Source organism: Stegodyphus dumicola, chromosome 1 (genome assembly GCF_044657685.1).
Source record: "Stegodyphus dumicola isolate Sdum_Otavi_A_Nest chromosome 1, ASM4465768v1".
Taxonomy (NCBI): Eukaryota; Metazoa; Arthropoda; class Arachnida; order Araneae; family Eresidae; genus Stegodyphus; species Stegodyphus dumicola.
Window position 1 is genome coordinate 232,850,334 of NC_140768.1, and position 19,050 is coordinate 232,869,383.

Below are 19,050 nucleotides of genomic sequence, written 5' to 3' on the forward strand. Positions count from 1 at the left end.
CAATTTCTTAATAAGGAATATGATCTTTTGACAAGAATTGAAATTGGTAGATAAATTTTCAGTTTTTCATCGTATACTTCATTATCTTTATCCATAAAGATTAATTGTTAAAAGGAAGAGCATAAATTTGAATAGTTGTGGGAAAGTTCATTTTCATAATCGAATTATGGACAATACTTATTATTTTTATTATGACTACAGCTACTGATAGAAAGCCCCGAAATCTGAAACCATGAGCCATTATTTTGTATCATTTCTGTATATTTCATGTCATAGCATAGCTATTTCATGTCATAGCATAGCTGCTGATTCTTCCCTGTGCTAAAATATTCACAAATCAAGTCCCTATAGCAATATATTCATATTGAAATGTGAATATATTATTACAGAAATGGTATAAGCAGTTGTTTGCAAGTATTTAGTTCTAATGTTCTAACTATGAAAATCAACATCAATTTAAGTCTTTCCTGGTATCGAATACAATACGCTTCATCTAATATTATCTCGGAAAAATATTATATACAACTTTTCATAATGGAGAAATAAAGCATTCTTGACGAGATAGGGAGGAATCATTATCGGATACTAGCTGTCCTTGACTCTGAAATATAGAACACACCTATTTTTTTAATGATAGTGTAGTACGTGACATAGTAAACTTGTGACCCAATGTTTATTTCCGTCAGCTATGTAGGAAGGAATTCGGAAAAAAGGCCTTACCTTCAGAGTGATGACTTCGCTGTGATCCAGCACGACGTCGGGTTGTTTCTCCAAACAGCAAACGTAGAACATCGTATCGTACCTCCTGTGACCTACGGAGGTCGGGGTTAACCAGTCCCACCATTCATGAAGAGACCATATATCGGGACAGACATTGGCTTCAAGGCAAAAGTCAGTGAAAGCCAGGGGGTCTTTGCGGATTTTTTCCTGCCACGCAACAAGGTCAATGTCAGCATACCAGCTGAGAGACGAGCTTTTAGACTTCTTAGGACGTGTCATCAGTAGTACACCGGTTTCCTCAAAAGTCTCCCTTATCGCTGCTATGCGTAGGGCGACGTCCGGTGGTAGAGGGTCTTGCTCTGGTTTGACATTTGCGCATGATAGCGTGACCGACTCCGTGATCATACGAGGCCGCGGTCCGCTAACTTTCTGACTGAATTTTTGAATGGACTCTCTATTTATGCCATGGGCTGCAAATACATCATACCACTTTGGAGAGTAATCACTGATTTCGGCCAGTCCACCAGGAAAGACGTAAGCATTAGCCATGAAAGAACTTAAGCTGCTACGCTTCACCATAAGAAGTCGAAAATCACAATGATTTTTATTCACCATGTCTCTCGGAGAAGTGTGCGCCCTCACCATCATGGTAGCTAGGTTATTTCCCACAAGTTCTTGCAAGGAGGCTCTAACTACAATAATGACACTGGCAGCCTCTCTCCATGGTGGAATGTGTTCCATTTCTGAAATAATAAGAAATTTTTACTTTAAAAGACATGCAAATTCGCAATATTAAATTATTTGTATTATAAATATTTACTTTTATACCTGTTGGTAATTAGTATACTTTTCCACATAGTGTTAAGGCATGATATTTAATAAGACACACATTTTACGCATTTAAATCTTGAAACCACTTTAATTAAAAATATTAATGTTAAATTCGTAAATCTTTTAAAGTATTTGTAAATCTGAATGAATTAACTTCAACGGAACCTTAAATAGGTTAGCCGTCTTGGTTTTCATGGAAGAGCCTTTAACATAATTACTCACTCAAGCAAATCTAGTAACTACTTGTTTACACATTTTTTTATAACAACTTTCTAAAGAATAATTCACTTCAGACGCGTGCTATTTGCGATGATTTTTATGTAAGGATATGATTCCTACTTATGAGTGAAAGAAAGAAAACGGGTACTCTAGCATCTCGCGCTGCTGTGGTCACCCCCCTCCCCCCAAAAAACGAAAGTAGAAATATGAATTAATTTTACGCTTGAAATGTATAAACGCAATGTGCGTGTTCCCTTTCATAAGCTTTTTTTGGGAAAAAAAGAGTTTATAAGGTATTTTTTCCCTCCTTTCTCCATGCCTTCGTGGTTTAATGGTTAGCACACTCGGCGCGTATTCGAGAGGTTCAGGTTTCAGTTCCGGCTAGGGTATTGCTCATTTTTCGACTTAACAGTGGCGCTCGAACTAAAAGGTGGGGGATGACGAATCAGGATATGGCGATAGGGTCCTCTAATACCCAATCGCTCTTTAAAAGGAGAGTATATAAGGTCCCTCCCTCCTTTCTGCATGCTTTCGTGGTGTAACCATTAGCACACTCGGCGCACATTCAAGAGGTCCAGGTTCGAGTCCCGGTGAGGGCATTGCTCATTTTTCATGCTTTCGGCTTCAAAAATCCTAATGACTTTACACGTTTATCATAGTTCGCGTACTTTCATTCTCTTCTAATTAAATTTCTTGCCATAAAATACTGAAAATACTTATTTCTACTCTTAAAACTTATATACTTAAATTTAGTAATTAATAATACTTTAGTAATTAATATGCACTTTAAAAAGCCTCTGGATACTTACTGAGATTTATAATAATCACGAATAATTTTTATGAATTATTTGCAGATGAAAATATTATATAAAGTACAGAAACATTCTTCTTAAGTACATTTTTAAAACTTTAGTTATTAATAATACGCATCTTTCTTTTCTTGTATGGCATTCAAGCTGCTGCAAAAATTTTAAGCAATGTTACAAAAATTTCTCATAAAGATATCGACAGAAATTGCTAATTGTTTCCAGAAAAAAAAAGAAAGAAAATGCGTTAACCTATTGAGGTAAATATTTGTTGCAATCCGTGTGCACAAGCTGTCCAGCCAAATAAATATATGGATAAGTCTTGACTGATTCAGCCTTAAGTGCATTTGTATTTAGAGGGCGTTAATTATAATGAAATAATATCAGACAAAAAATTTCTGTTTTTGCCATATGGGATACCTAATTTTAAATATAAGATTTTATATTCTCTGTATTTGGTTTCTGACGCACTAAGTCCTGAACTTGTAACTTTATGATAAGTGCTTAGATAAAAATTATTTCATATGTTAAACAGAAATCTGCATTTCGAGATAAGACTGCTTTCTCTTTATTTTTATATTTTTTAAATAATTTTTTGAAATTTTGATGGCAAACTCAAAATTTGATAATTTTAGAGCACGAAGAAAGTTTTTAGAAAACTTCAGAAATGGCAATCGGAGCAGTTATAAGGACTATTAATACAAATGAATATATCTTCCAATTCAATTTTAAAAAGCATTAAAACAGGATGTAATAGGATTAAAAGAGCATCAAGTGTGTTTGATAACGTAACTTACAATAAAGTTACATTTTTCCTTGTGAAAACTTGCAATCACATGGAAACATAATGCATCATGCTTGAGATGTACAATACACCTATTTCTTACGAGCAGAACACGGTCAAGATGTATTCCACTGAACAATATATAAATGTTATAAGTTATTTTCTCACTTTTTTTTACAGCATGCCTTCGTAGTATAACGGTTGTCACACTCGGCGCGTATTCGAGAGGTCCAGGTTCGAGTCCCAGTGAGGGCACTGCTCATTTTTCATGTACTTTTGCTTCAAAATAAACCGTATTTCTCAACAGTGGCGCCCGAAAGGTGGCGGATGACGATTCTTCACCACCAGGATTTGGCAGTTGAGTCCCTTAATTCCCAGTCGCCCTTTAAAGGGGGACGTATATAAGGTATTTTCTCTCTCTTTCCAGCATACATTCGTGGTGTAACGGTTAGCACACTCGGGGCGCATTCGAGAATCCTGGGTTCGAGTCCCGGCGAAGGCATTGTACTTTTCATCTTCTCCTGCTTCAATAAAAAACCTAATGACTCTACAATGTAATCTAAATGTACAGTGAGTCCTCTTGTAATGACCTCAATTTTGACGACCAACAATTTTGAAAATAAAGGCCGATTAAGAAAGTGAGTATATATATATATATATATATACTTTTGGCACTGCCGAAATTGCAATAAAAAAGGAAGGTGCACGATTAGATATTATCTATAAAATTTAAATAGTTCCCATATACAAAATTCCATCTCTAATGATTCTTAAATTATGCGACATACATATGTAAATACGTACATACAAACGCCAGAAAAAAATCAATTTCACAATCATTTTTGGAATGAAGAGTCGTTTATTCTATTTGTACGTACAGACGTCTCTAAAAAAAACAGGTAAATTGGATTTGGGAAAGGTCAAAATAATATTTCCATTGAAATCTGAATCGCAAATTTTTTCGCTATTGCAATACTTTCTTTATTTCATACAAAAAAGTAAAAACTACTTTTATTCAGGTTTGGATATTTATGAACATTTTCTACACTTTTTGTTGTTTAATTTATACAACACTTAATCTAAATAAACGAATACAATACACGATAATCTAAATCTAAATAAACGAATACAATACACGATAATATAAATCTAAATAAACGAATACATGCACTTTTTAAGTTTAGGTAGGAAGGGTGGATGATCTCTTGGTCATAGGGGCGTAGGAGATAAAAAAGGTTGAGAACGACAGTAGTAAGGTACGTTGAGAAATTGCTTTTGATCTGTTTAACATAAAAAGATTTATGCATAGAATTTCATTCATAAAGGTACATATATCAGCCACTGCATTTGTATTTTAATATTAAACAGTGTTATAAAAAGAACAGTAGGATTTTTTTTTTATGAGAAAGGATTCATTTAACCGTGGTACAGTATCAAATTAAAATATTTTTAGAACTAAGCAAAGAATACTTTTAAAATTAAGCAAGTAACAATAAATAAAAATTTTTAATTCTTTCTGTAACAACCAAATTTTTATACAATAATTTAGTTAATACTTTCTAAATGAGTAACTATGCCGTTTAGACTGTATAATGGTTATGGGAGCCTACTGCGGCACCGAAGGGCCCGGTTCGAATCCCGAAGACGGCGTGGATGTTTGTTAATGTACAGTGTCCGTGCGACGTGAAGGTACTCTTAATATGTGGCGAGACGAAAGCCCTCTCGAGAGGCTGATGGTAGGGGAAGAGGAGGTGAGAGATCCTCGGACCCGTCCTCACCGGGGTGCTCTCCATCGAAATTGAGGGCGGAACAAAGCCAAGTCGTACTGTAACCTCACGATGCTGAAGGCTGTTGCCAACGGCAGGCGCAATCTTAACCCCTTGTCACGATGAATTTTGTGGACTTGTTCTGATGTTACTCTCAGACAAGTGAGATAAGTTACAACAAATAACACACCAAATCAGTAGCTTTCTGAGTAATGTATTTATCGCATAGGCTTGGTTTGGCGAGCACACTTTATATGATTCACCACATTTCTAAGTTTATGCTAACTACTCTAAGTTTATCCTATCCTTTTTCTCTGGACTGCTGTTAAAGTACAACAAATCAGTCTTCAAATGGGAGTCATTTCTATTTTTAACGTTACTCTGCAACTGGTTGAGAGATTTAAGATTTCGGTGCATGCGTGCTTGTGGATTTGTAAATTAAATTTCATAAATCTTAAGTGTTTAACCTTCGATTAAGATGTCTACAAAAGAAAACGGGAAAGCAGTAGATTTACAGACACGATTAAAAGCCATGAATGACGCTCTGTTGCAAAGAAAGCTGACAGAAAATTATGCTAAATGGTTGATAAATAAGAAGATGATTGCTTTATTTTATGTAATTCAAACTGCTTTACAAAAGGAAGCGATTAACCAAAAAAGAAGGTCAGTATAACCCAACTTAGATGAAATAAAAAATGAATGGTTCTGAAATTGCTAATCAAAATTTATAATGGAAGTTATTTTCCCCTGTAATTTTTTATATAAATTCCAAGTTCTATAAACAAGTTAAATTAAACTGTAATTTGGAATATAATAAAATGGCTGATTTACTTTCTGAAAGTCAGGCAGTTTTAGGATAAGAAATTAAAAACCAAGAAAATAAATAAATGACAGACTTTAGTGGATAAATAAATATTTTAAAAAACAGTTTGAAATGTCTACGCTTAAAATTTCTTTTATACATAAGATTTGTTTTCCCATTTTAAAATATTCACTTATAGAACTTCAGAAAATTAACTATTAGGATAAATTTTTTCCCTAAATTTGGCATTTTAGTGCATTATTCATTACTTAGAGTTGATTCTTTATTTTTATTAAATGGTAGCAATAAATCGATATAATGCTCTCTAGTATTTTTTGCAGGAAATTTCAGATCTATTTTGCAAATTATTAATCTCTATGACCAAAACGTTTTAGCTATAAGGCGACCGTCCCAAAGAATACCAAAATAGTCTGGAACAACGAATGACTGTCTCCGAAAAGATTAAATTGTATTTTGCATCGAAAAATGATTTTGAATAGGTGTTAAACTATTTCACTTCCTAATTAACTAATATCCAAACGATTGTGGAAGTATTTAAATGCATGTGCAGAGAAAAAGTAAAAAAATGATATAGATCCCCTTTTTCAAACGATAATTCAAATTCATAATTTATATATTATTTTTTTAATTTAGTGATTTAATAATGAAAAATCCTTTTCGTAATTTCAAGAAGGACACAATAAGATAGTGTATTTCAAAATAAAAGCAAAACTGTAATTTTCAACCGGAATTGATGAAATAAATTTTTTCTTTAAAAAGCGTACTCAATTGTATGGTCGATGTCGCAGTCTTCTTGTAGAACAACCTTTGAAGGCGTAAATCTTGTAATTTCTCTTTAAGACAATTCTTAATTTATGCCAAAACTCAAACTATCTGTTTCTGTGTGCAATTTCCACAAAATTCGGATCAAAAGATGTTGTCTTACATAATTACTCAAGGTTTAAATCGCAGTTGGTGGCAAAAATATTCTACGATATCCTGCGCAGCGGCTTCACATCAAACCATTAGCAGATGCTGCTTTCGAAAACTCAGTACAACGTTAGACATCAGTTTCAACTGGTTGTCAAGAGCGCAATCAATGACATTTCCTAAGTTAGCATACTAAAAAGTTACTTAAAAGCATAGTTACTAAAAAGCATAGTTACTAAAAAGCATAGTTACTAAAAAGCACAGTTACTAAAAAGCGTAGGTGCTGCCGTCACTGCTGCTTGACTACAGACAGAGAGACGTGAACACGTAGACGTGAACGCCTTACGTGTTCACGATTAGCAAGTGTTGAAAGTTAGTTGCCCTTTGTCTGTCCCTCTAGGTAGAGATGTAGTTTTACGTAAAATTACCAACTTTATACTGCAAAGTTCCATCCAGTCGCTAAATTACGAGGGGTGACAAGTTTGTTTTGTTTTACGAGAAATAAACTTGTATAATTATGTTTATCGATGCAGGAGACGTGAAAAATGCGTGGTACCCTAGCCAGGATTCGAACTTTGGACCTTCCGATTATCCGTTGGATGTGTTTCCAGTTATACCACGAAGACACACGAAAAGGAGTGAAAAAATACCACTCCTCTTTTTAAAGGGAGACTGGGAATGAGGAATCCCAATAGCTAAATCTCGGTGGTGACGAATCATCATCCTCCACAACATTTTAGTTTGGACGTCCCTTTTAGATACCTTTACAATTTTTTGAAGTCAGGAAACTGAAGGAAACCGCAGTGTCCTCGCCGGCATTTAAACTCCAGGCCTCCCGATTACACATTGGACGTGCTTCCAATTACACTAAGAAGGCACTCCGAAATGAGGCAGAAAATACCTTATAAAATTTTACATTAACTTTTAGATTTTGCCTTGCATTTTGTGTCAGTAGTAAGAGTTAAGCAAAGAAGATAACTCACCACCACGTAGAGGTAACTTCTAAGGGGAGCAGTAGTATAAGTAGTTAATTAATTAGTTAGATAGTTTTAGATATAAAATCATTCCACAATAAAGAACGAGTGGAACTGTTCTTGAGGAGAAACATAGGCCATTCATACCATGGTCTACATTTGGTCACTTTTCTTTTCCTACTTGAATTTTTTGATGAAAATGATCTCCTTTTTCTATTAGTCCAAATCAGACGTTTTGTTTGTATACAGACCCATCACAATGAATGTGAACATTCTCATGAAATCATGCTCATCAAAGAGTTATGTCTGCTTCAAAGGACTATGCGTGATACGCTGAGCTTTATTGCAAATTCTGAAAGACATTATATTATGAATAACAAATTTTAGCGTATCAATTGACTGAGCACCAACTTATACATGAGTTGGATTAAAAATTAGTGACAACGTGTCAGTAATTTTGAAAAGGCTTCATTACCCAAAGATACAAATATTTACAGTCCATGATTATACTCGCCTATCATGTCTGTCACCTTATGCCAAGTTACTGGAAGACAGCGTACACCATTAAGGATGCCCATTTTAATTGATACTGCGCAGCAACCAACTTACCGCACGAATACCTTTATCTCTACTGTAATGTATCTATTGAAATGGCGTAATGAATCCATCGCAATGATCGCTTCATTTTGGCGAAGGCATCATAATCGCATGTAACCATCGGGTAAGTATGGCCTGAAAAAAATGTGGGTATGTCGGTTGTTCTAATACCTCTCATCACCATTGCGGCAAAAGATTCGTATCAAGGCTCGCTTCGTATTATAGCATCTCTTATTATCATGGATGATAAGATTTATCACACGTGATATCATATGAGCCCAGTACTTAGGAAAAAGCAGTGACACTTATTGGTGATAAATTCCCATAATTCTACATGACCATGTGTGCGCATTGTCACACCGCGAGCACTGTTACAATCTATTGCTACGATAGCAAATGAGGATATTAGAAAACCAGCCACACTCATCCGATGTGAATCTATGTGACTATGATATCTTAGCTAAAACGAAAAACCACTGGAAGGTATCCATTACAAAAACAGAGGAAAGGTTTTCCTTGCTTTAGAGCGATTGCTATGAAGCATCAGCAGAAATGTACTTGCTGATGTTTTACGGTACCTTCTAATAGCTTGGCAGGAAGTAAAAAACATAACAGGCGATTATGCTGGGAGACTGTAAGTTTCGCACTTATTATAATAAAATATTTCAGAGCTATTGACACGGTGCCACTTTTTATCCGATCCGTACACATACGTATGCTAAATGAAATGAGGTAAAGATTTTCATACAAATAAAGCCGTTTATAAAGAATTATTCTGGATGGGTGTGTCTCATTATGCCTTAACATAATCACTATAACATTTATACTAAAGGGAAACGTATTCATATGAAACTGATCCCCATATGGATAAGCTTATTGCTCATTTTACTGCTTCACTTTCTTTATTTTACTGCTTATTGCTTCACTCACTTCAATTTATTTCAGGTAGCAGTTGCCACCTTCACAGAGAGAATATTTGTAAGAACTGTTTTACGTTACAATATTCGCTCGATATTTCATGTGTATATCATGATTTAAGACATTTTATATTGAAATTGGGAAACCAAAATTTTTAGTGATTTTACGAATATGCTATTTATTAAACGTTTCTGCCAAAAAGATTCTTTTCTTTATACTTCGCCATTTCTTGAATGAAGTAAACCACTGACATGACAGAGTTCTAGTTCAGCACTAAAGAGCAGCATTCTCTGCTACTTCATTAGATATATTCGCAACTGAAGAACTACTTGATAATGCAGTTAATAGAGCTGATAAAAGTATTCGTTTCATTGCTTTGTTTAACGAACCTCGTAGCAGTTCATGAACTTACAAAATCGTACTGGAAAGGTAACGCACCAGAAAATCCAGATTTTAGCCTTTCTGGATAATCTCTTCTTATCTTTTCACCATGAATCAAAGCGTGACGGTAAAAAATTCTGTATACAGAGCAATCTAATGCATTATTGAGAAGGCGCTGGAATTCGAAGTATGTTTCACACGTAAAGGAAAGATGCTATCGAACGAACGAAAAATGTACATTCAGCTCCAGATCAACCATGGGTGGATTACGCGGATGTTGTCTTTAAAAAAAGATTAAATTAATTTTTTTGCAGAACGATGAAAAACATTCCACCACAAATCTCTAGAAAAAGCAAATTTCTACAGGAAACTCAAAAAGAAGAAGAAAATGCGTGAGAACAGTAGTGACGTCACAGTATTTTAGTAATTTCCTTTATTCACAACAATATACTATAATTTAATTATACATCATCCGAGGCCTTACCAGCGGCCGAATGTTTAAAGACTGCTGATTGCTCTGGTAGCTGAATACCCAAGTTCGAACCCAGGCGAATAGGCTGGCTTCACATTTACTTTTCGAAGTTTTACCCATGTGTAACGTGAATACGAGCCAGTCTTCGCGAAGGCATCTCTTCCTTGGCAGATAAGTTGTCATTTCCAAATAAACTAACGCATACATAAACTGAAGTATTCAAATATTGTTACCTCATCCATTAAAATAAATTGCCCATTAATTTCCGTTTTCCATAGAATCCAATGGAAGTTCAAGAGTTGTATAAAAAACTGTTTTTCAACTTGTTCTTGTTACGAATGCTTATTTAATTTACCTAACAAAATTATTTTCCACATTTAACTGTTCCGAAATGCATTGTTATTAGTATTTTACATCAATCATAATGTTCGTTTTTCTTTTTACTGCTGTCGTATTAATCATGATTCTAGGTTAACCATGTCTCCAGTTGATTGGAAGTACGTTATATTCATTTTATTGTTTCCCGATCAAATCTTTTAGCATCAGAAGAAACCTAGTTAATTTAAAAATGGGATATTTATCTAAACTTCCGCATAATATTCTATAGCAGCGGTTTTCAAACAGAGTTTCGCAACTCTTATTTTGGGCAAACGAGCGCAATAATACTAAATAAATTTCTTCAAGTTGAACGAGGCGGGGAAATTTATGTTTATTGAGCCTTTAATACATTCAACTTTCACTTTAACAGATACTTTAGGTAGGAGAAAAAGTACTGAGCAGTATACAATTGGATCAGGTGCCAAGTTTATCCGATGCATATCTAGAATAGTCTACTGATTATTATTTATCAGACTTCGTCTTACAATCAAGGTCTGCCCAAACTTATTAGGGCTTGGAGTATCCTAATATTGTTAAAAAAAGTTTGATTATTTGAGCGACATAAGATTTATTAATCTATCTTGTGATATGAGATAGGATTTATTCAGTAGTAACTGCATTAAAAAATATCTATATGCAATGTCTAAAAGGAGATTAGCACTGCAGTTTACAAACTTATGCTTAGGCTTGAAAATAGATGTTTCTTATAAATTGACCAGTTTCTTATAAATTTTATAATTTTATGTTGATGAAATATTTTTCTTGACTTTTTTATAAACCATTTTGAATGTATTATTTAATTAATTTGACCTTTTTCTTTAAGATTTTTAAAAATCTGAAAAATTCTTTCAAAACATTTAAGGTTCATAAAATAAAAAGGTGCAAATTTATTGGGTCTAATTTTTAAAAATCCTTTTTTGGGAAAGATGTATTAAATTTAGATAGATCATTATAGTATGAAAAGCTCTTTTCTATAACATTATACAACGTATCATTAAAAGTCCTTACCTCGCTTCTATTTTCGTAAGCCTAGATTGTAGACATGTACTTCCAGTTGAAGCAAAATTGTTTAAATGAACGTAAATATTCATGTTGTGTAATGTCCCCAGTCCCTACAGTTATATTTAGTAGAAAGTTAATACGTATTCTAAAAGGTAAATTAGAAAAAATCGTCTCTATAAACGGCGTATCATTTTTAAAATTGTTTCCACCAAATATTATCGCTCTGTGTTATATGTAAAGAAATTGAATTCTAAAGAATCTGCATGATGTATGTTTCTCGCATTGGGAAAAAATGACGGCACCTAGAGCCATCAAATTTTGAATAAAATAATCCTCCATCCAAACACGGGCACCTGGAAGCACGAATTTTGAATTTCAAATTTGTTTTATTACCTATTTCATATTTTGTAAAACTTTAACGAATTTTTGATTCACAAACTCAACTATTTCAAAGCGAGCAATAGTAACACTGTACGGAAAAAAAATTTGTATCTCCAGCTCTCGAAACTATCTATCGGAAATTCTAAAGATATACTGTTTTTAAATATTTTATGATACTGTTGCTGAATTGAATTTTATGCGATTTGAGTGCAAAGAACGTGATTTTTAATAAATAAAGTTAACACACAAAACGTTAAAAAAATGAAGGCACCTTTGGGCGTAATATAAAATATGAAAGTTTTCAGCTTTTGTTTTTTGTTTTATTTTATTTTATTTATTTATTTTTTATCAGATTTCTTAAAACAGTTCTTTTGGCCTTCGCAGAGGCGTAATTGAGAAAACATTTCGACCTTTTTTTTGTAGTGTTTACAAAGAAAAATGAACTATTTTAGACGACACTAGTGGCTTCGTTTCCTTTTCCTCAGTTGGAAAGTTCTCGAATTTTTCTCTATTGTTATCGTGTCAGCACATGTTTCCGCTGCATCATTTCCACTCTTGCAGCTAAAGAAGAAGGTTCTATTTAAACTTCGAAACTAGTCCTTCAAAATTTCCGTAACTTGTGCTGATTCTTGTCGGTATAGTGTCTTTAAAATTCGTCCCACGGCTTGTTAGTAAAGGAAGAACTATATTTATTAGCATCTCAAAAGACCAAATGTTTAATGTATAAAATATTCCTGCGTAATTTTAAAATAATTTATAATTTGAAAGATATAAAATAATAAATTTGGAATTTGAAATAAGTCCTGTTTTCTACGAAACTGGAAGTAGTAAATAGATATTAATTTTTGTTACCTTCTATTTTGTATTGCAAAGGAATGTAAAAGTGAATCACAAAATTGTCCAAACAAGGATACGTATAAAGCATTTATCGAAAATGTATTTACAGATTAAATCGTTATTAAAATAAATATATTAAGCAAAACTCTATCTATTTAAATGCCTCTTCTTTTGGCTTGCTGACAGATTAAAAATTTTTCAAAATAACAAAATATTCGAAACTCTTGCATCAAAAAGCGTTCAAAATATACGAAATAGTTATGATAGTTACGAAATAGTTATGAAATGATATAACACTCTTCCAAACGTGGTATATTATAATTTTAGATCTTATGAAATATGGTGTAGGTGGAAACAGTGAAATCGAAGATGACTGATCATCTCCTACGCAAAGCATTAAAAGTAAAAAAAAAAAAAAAAAAAAAACATGAAAAAGATTGTTTGAAGAACTGCTAAGGTATCGTATTTTTAAATTCCTTTCTCCCTTTAATGTATGCTTTAGTAACACTAAAAAGGTTTGAAATATTAATTATATTAGTTTAAAGCTGAATTATGAAACTTTCAAAATATAATATTTGCGGATTCCTATCTCGATGAAGAAATATGCCAGAGATTAACAAAACGAACCCGAAGAATACAATAAACTTTAAGAAATAGTCTGAAGTCGTTGCGCGGAAGAATTAACAATTCTGCGTTATTCGGATTCAAAACGCTTTTGTTACAGTAAAACAGCTTCATAATTCAAGAACTGTAATGTGTGTTAAAGGTGTGCGATTTAAGCTTTAGAAAACTGGTACGTTATTTTTTAACATATTCATTTTTAATTATTTTCATTTGTAAATCTGGAACTCAATGTTAACTTTTAAGATATTCTGAAAGACTTAGCGTCTCAAAGTACGAATCTCTCAAAAGAAATCAGAAAACTTGTTACACAATGTTAATAAGGACAGACATGAATTTGTTTTGAAAAATTACCTGAAATATTAAAACCGAGCATGAGTTCAAGAAACTTCCAGTTTTAATTTTGCTAACTAGTTCAAGCTTTATAAAAAAAATATCTACTAAATACGAAAGAATCGAAATACGCTTTTTTCTTCTTACACTATTCTTATCTTATCCAAAACCGGCTTGTTGAAAAAAAAAGTATTTTAAAAATTTTTCTTAAAATGAGACTTGTCAAAAATTCTAGAAATAAACTCAGATAGTATTCAGACATTTAGAACACACTGTTAATATTTAGCAAAAATATGCAAAGAACTGAATATTTAATACTTAGTTCAATGCACTTTAGCATTCACAATATCATTCTTTTCACAAATCATGGGCATTGATTCAAGTAATATTTTTTGTTTAAGAATATTTTATTTTGTTTCATGTATCCGCCAAAATTACTTTCAGTTGAGCTCTTTTAAAGATATAAGATGTTTCCTCATTTTCCCCAGTTTATTTCATTAATTAATTTTAGATAGGTTTCTAGTTCGAAGAATATGAAGGAGCTTCGGAGTTGTCATTCACTAATTCATTCGACATTATTAATGCATAGACATTTAAATGTAATTAATAATGCTTTGAGATATACATTTAGACATTTATAAATGTAATTTCAGAATAACTATCCTAATAGATCTTAAATGCTTTTCCAGACAACATATCAATGACTAAGTTTTCGAGACGAACTTTATTTTCCTCAAACTTTCCCAAACTTTTCAAAATTAGTTTCATTTTCGAATGAACATTTTCGTATTTTAAAATACACTCCTGCTAAAAAAATAACCAGCAAAGGCAAAACATCGAGTAAAACAAAAATTATTTAATGAATATGCTTGAAATTGATCCAAGAGATTGGTGTCGTAGTACTAGACCACACGCCAAGCAATAAAGCAAAGACATATAAAAAACACATGTATTACGAAAATGACATCGCGATAGACCAATGGGTCGGAAGAACATGCAATGGAAACATCACGCTAATAACGGGTATGATACCCGTTTTAGCTAAAATGCATGCTTGACAAGGAAGAGGCAAGTTGGCAATAGTGTCGTTGATCGCTTGTTTGGTAGTAGTGCCAATTCCTGTAGCAATGCATATCCTCTTGCAACGTGCCTGGCGGCATACTGTGACCTAATATCCATCGTCCCAACGTGTCTCACACATGCTCTATGGGATCCAGGTCCGTTGATGTAGCGGACCACTGCAGCAGATATGAAATTGATTCACTCTCCAGACAACTCCGTACCACTCGAGCTCTACGTGGGCAGGCGTTATCGTCATAAATATCGCGTTGATATCCATTGCAGCAATAAAAATGCATTCAAAGTGTAGAATTTCGCCGCGATATAGGACGGCTATGGCGGAACCACCAGGAATCACGTAAAGGTCGGTGCGGCCGTTCTATGTTATCCCAGCTCATACAAGTAAGCGTCCTCCTCTGCAATGATCTCTTTCGGAGATGCCTGGCGCTCGACAGCTTGCCCTTAGCTCTCGTCATATCATTGCTCTTCGGGAATCGTTCTGGATATTAAATCGACAGTCATCCGTAAAGAGTAAGTGGCTCCCACTGCTTTGGTGTCCACTGCGATGTTCACGGGCCTAATTCGAACGCGTTCTGACATGCGATGGGAGCAAAGGAAGACAAACCACAGGTCTTCAGGAGTGAAGTCCGCCTTCATGCAGTAGACGCGCACAGTTTGGCGGGATATGGCCCGTCCTGCAGGAGCAGAGATATGGGATGTTAGCTCTCGAGGTGTTACTGATCTACGGTATCTTGCACATAGCAACAGGAAGCGATCGTCAGGCCGTTGTGGTAATCCTTCGGCGTCAACACTTACGTTTTTTGAAGGGTTTTTGATCCCTTTGGTAACTAAACGGATTGTCTTGAACCAGCTTGCAGCATCCAGACTGCCCTTCAACGCATTTCATCGTGCAAACGGTGTCTTCGGCTCGTGCATTCCACTTTGGCTATCTTGGATTATACAGAACTATCGCTGCTTGTAAACTGACTCATAGGTCGGACATGGCCCTTTTTATGGCATTATCGTGTAACTGCGAGATTGCATTTTATGTTAATTTTGGTTGCCTATTTGCATTCGGCGATGCAATCTCATAATATAAATTGTATGTTTTAATTCCACTTTTTACATTCGTAGCTTTTCTTCTAGGGTTTGTTGCATATTTTTTTAGCACGAATGTACATCAATAGCTCGTAAACCACACTAGAATAAATGCATTCTTTAAACTTCACTATATTTGTTTACCATAGCGACACTCTGGCGCTAGGTTCACTTAACAACGTTACATCTCATTCATTTTATAACTCAGAATGCAAAAAATTTATATCATCTGAAGAATTATCTAATTGTTGCCACATGTCCGATTCACATAATATAATAAATCTAAAACGACGTATAAAAGAAATTAAACAAAAAGAAAAAAAAAAGAAACAGTTTTTCACAGACGATTTAGTATCTCTCATTAAATTAATTCAGTTCTCACTTCGCGACAAGGCAAAAATACATAAAAACTCAAAATATCTACTATATTACAAATCACGAAATAAATCTTAAAAAATTATTTCCTGGAATAAATTCTAGAATGGATTAAGCGTAATTTAATTCGCGATAATAAAAGAAGGCGTTATTATGGTTGTTGCGAAGCTTAGTTTCTCTAGATTGGAAACAAATACACTATTCTGTTAGGTTTCAAATGTAAACAAACATGGCTGCTATAGTAAAAATAATTAGCTGCACTTAAACAACTTTTAAATTCTTTATAATTCTAGAGATATTGCATGCAGATTTACTAAAGGCATAAAAACCTTAACCGGAAGATAAGAACAGCATAATTCAATGATTTTGTAAAGCAAAAAATGCGCAGTTTAAGAACATATGAGAATAAAGAAACTGAGATCACTGAGCCGAGTAACAGAGGGGATATATATAAGTATATAAATATATGTATATATACCTATATTTATATAATTTTGGTGTGAGCGATTGCAACTAAAATAGGAGGTGCACGTCGACATGTTATAGCAGTCCTATATACAAAATTTCAACGTTTTGAGGGTACTCGATTTTGAGCTATGCAAGATACGTGCATACATACATGTGTACATACGCCACAAAAAATTCTCTTCGGAATTCGTTTTAAATCAGTTTTATAAGTTTTTTGGGGAAAAAGAGTCTTTTATTCTGTCTCTACGTACGGACGTCAGGCAAATACATCGTTAAATTGCATTCGATAGCGGGTCAAAATGGATATTTTCGTTGAAATATGATACCTGAAATTTTTCGCGATTACAATACTTCCTTTTTACTTCGTACAAGGAAGTAAAAATAATTTTGTGTAGCGTAAATTGCAGAAGCAATATTAAATATTATATGAAAACTAATACGTGTGTTCTGTAAGAAGTGCTAGTGATTTTCCTAAATAACGATTAAATTACATACATGCTTCCTGTTGGAAAAAATCAGACTCATTTCAGCGATCTGTTTTGGGAAACGAATCTAGTAACTATTTATTCTTTTGGTAAATAAAGGCTATAAAGGGAAATGATATAATTTAACTAAATAAAAGCAATATTTCAAAACAAACAAAATCATGCTTGTTGTAGAAAAGTAACTATTCTGGTTACGGATTAACAATCACTCGACTTTTTATTACTTAAGTGGAAATCATTTACGTAAGATATTGCAGTAATTAAAGTTGAGGATGCATTTATTGTTAGCAAAAATAAATAAAAAAAAAAAAAAAAAAAAAAAAAAAACTGAAATTTTTCAGATTTTAAATTACGTCCAAAGGGGCGTTTTTTTAACGTTTTGAGTGTTACCTTTATTTATTAAATATCATGTTCTTTGCACTTAAACCATAAAATTCAGTTCAAGAGCAATATCGCAAAATAATGTTAAATTAAGCATATCTTTAGAATTTCCGATATACACAGTCTCGCGAGCTGGAGATAAAAGTATTTTTTTTCTATATAACGTTGCCATTTCTCGCTTTTAAAGCATTGAGTTTGTAAATCAAAAATTCGTTAAAGTTTTACAAAATATAAAATCTATAATAAAACAAATTCCAAATTTGGGATTTCAGATGCCCATATTCGCAGTAGGATTTCGTCATTCAAAATTCGATGGCTCTATGTACCATTGTTTTATCACAATGCGAGAAATAGACAATCATTTATGCAGATTTTTCATTATTTAATTTCTTCAAATATAATGCAGGACTCTAACATTTTGTGGCAACAGTTTGAAAAGTGAACCGACGTTTATGAGTCCGACGCAAAATGCCAAAACGAAAGCAATAGTCCTTCGGGACTGAAATCCCTTTGTAAAAAAAAAAAAAAAAAAAAAAAAAAAAAAAAAACATATTGCAGCAAGTAAAGTTGAGGATGCATTTATTGTTAGGGATAATAAAAGGGAAAATATATATATATATAATTATATTTTACATATTATAAATTTTTTTCAGGGTTTTTTAGCGTTAATGGTCAAAATATCAGGTGTCTACTTATTTATTTATTTATTCATTCACTTAAAAGACCATATTGATAAAATGTGTAAGAAATGCCGAAATTATGTCAGACAGTGCTGAATATAAAAATGTTTAATTACTAAGCTAGGAAATATTTTTTTAATTGAATTATGAAATTTAAACCATTTTTTTTTTCAGTGGAAAGAAGACCCAATAATAAAAGGAAACGTACAAAAGTACCATTTTCAGATATATTATCAGATCAGTTGGACGTCTAAGTTGAGTTCATGAGCAAAATATATGTAATGTGTCATAATTTATAATGAACTAGAGATAATAATTAAATCAAAAATTATATAGAAAAAGGAGAGTTAACAATCTAACAGGAAGTGCATACATTCAAACTGAAAAAAGAAAAACTAAAAAAATTCAGTTTTTAATGTATATATTTCCTGTTAGGCTGTTTAACCCCTTTATGATTTAACTCTTGATTATTTAATTAATTTTGAAGCATACTGCGAGAATAATTCATAATCTTAATTTGAAATTTCTAAACTTTTAGTTGTATATATATATATATTTATATAAAATATAAATATATATATATACAACCAAACACACACACACACACACACACATATATATATATAAAATTGAAATAGAAATTGAAAAGCTAACAACTAATGTGACGTAAGACCTATTTGGTCTTAAAAATGTTTTGCGCAAAATGCTGCAATATATATATATATATATATATATATATATATATATTGACC

The 19,050-nt window shown here is 33.0% G+C and overlaps 1 protein-coding gene across 4 annotated transcripts in view; it reads right to left on the minus strand.

The window, feature by feature from the left end:
• LOC118197545 (acyl-coenzyme A diphosphatase NUDT19-like) overlaps nucleotides 1-19,050 on the minus strand; it is a 146,621-nt gene that overhangs the window by 47,444 nt on the left and 80,127 nt on the right. For all 4 annotated transcript variants that reach the window (XM_085826368.1, XM_085826367.1, XM_035369067.1 and 1 more), the window contains exon 2: nucleotides 721-1,463. In XM_085826368.1, coding sequence (XP_085682494.1) covers nucleotides 721-1,461 — 741 coding nt within the window. In that variant the 5' untranslated portion in view covers nucleotides 1,462-1,463. The remainder of the gene's footprint in view (nucleotides 1-720; nucleotides 1,464-19,050) is intronic.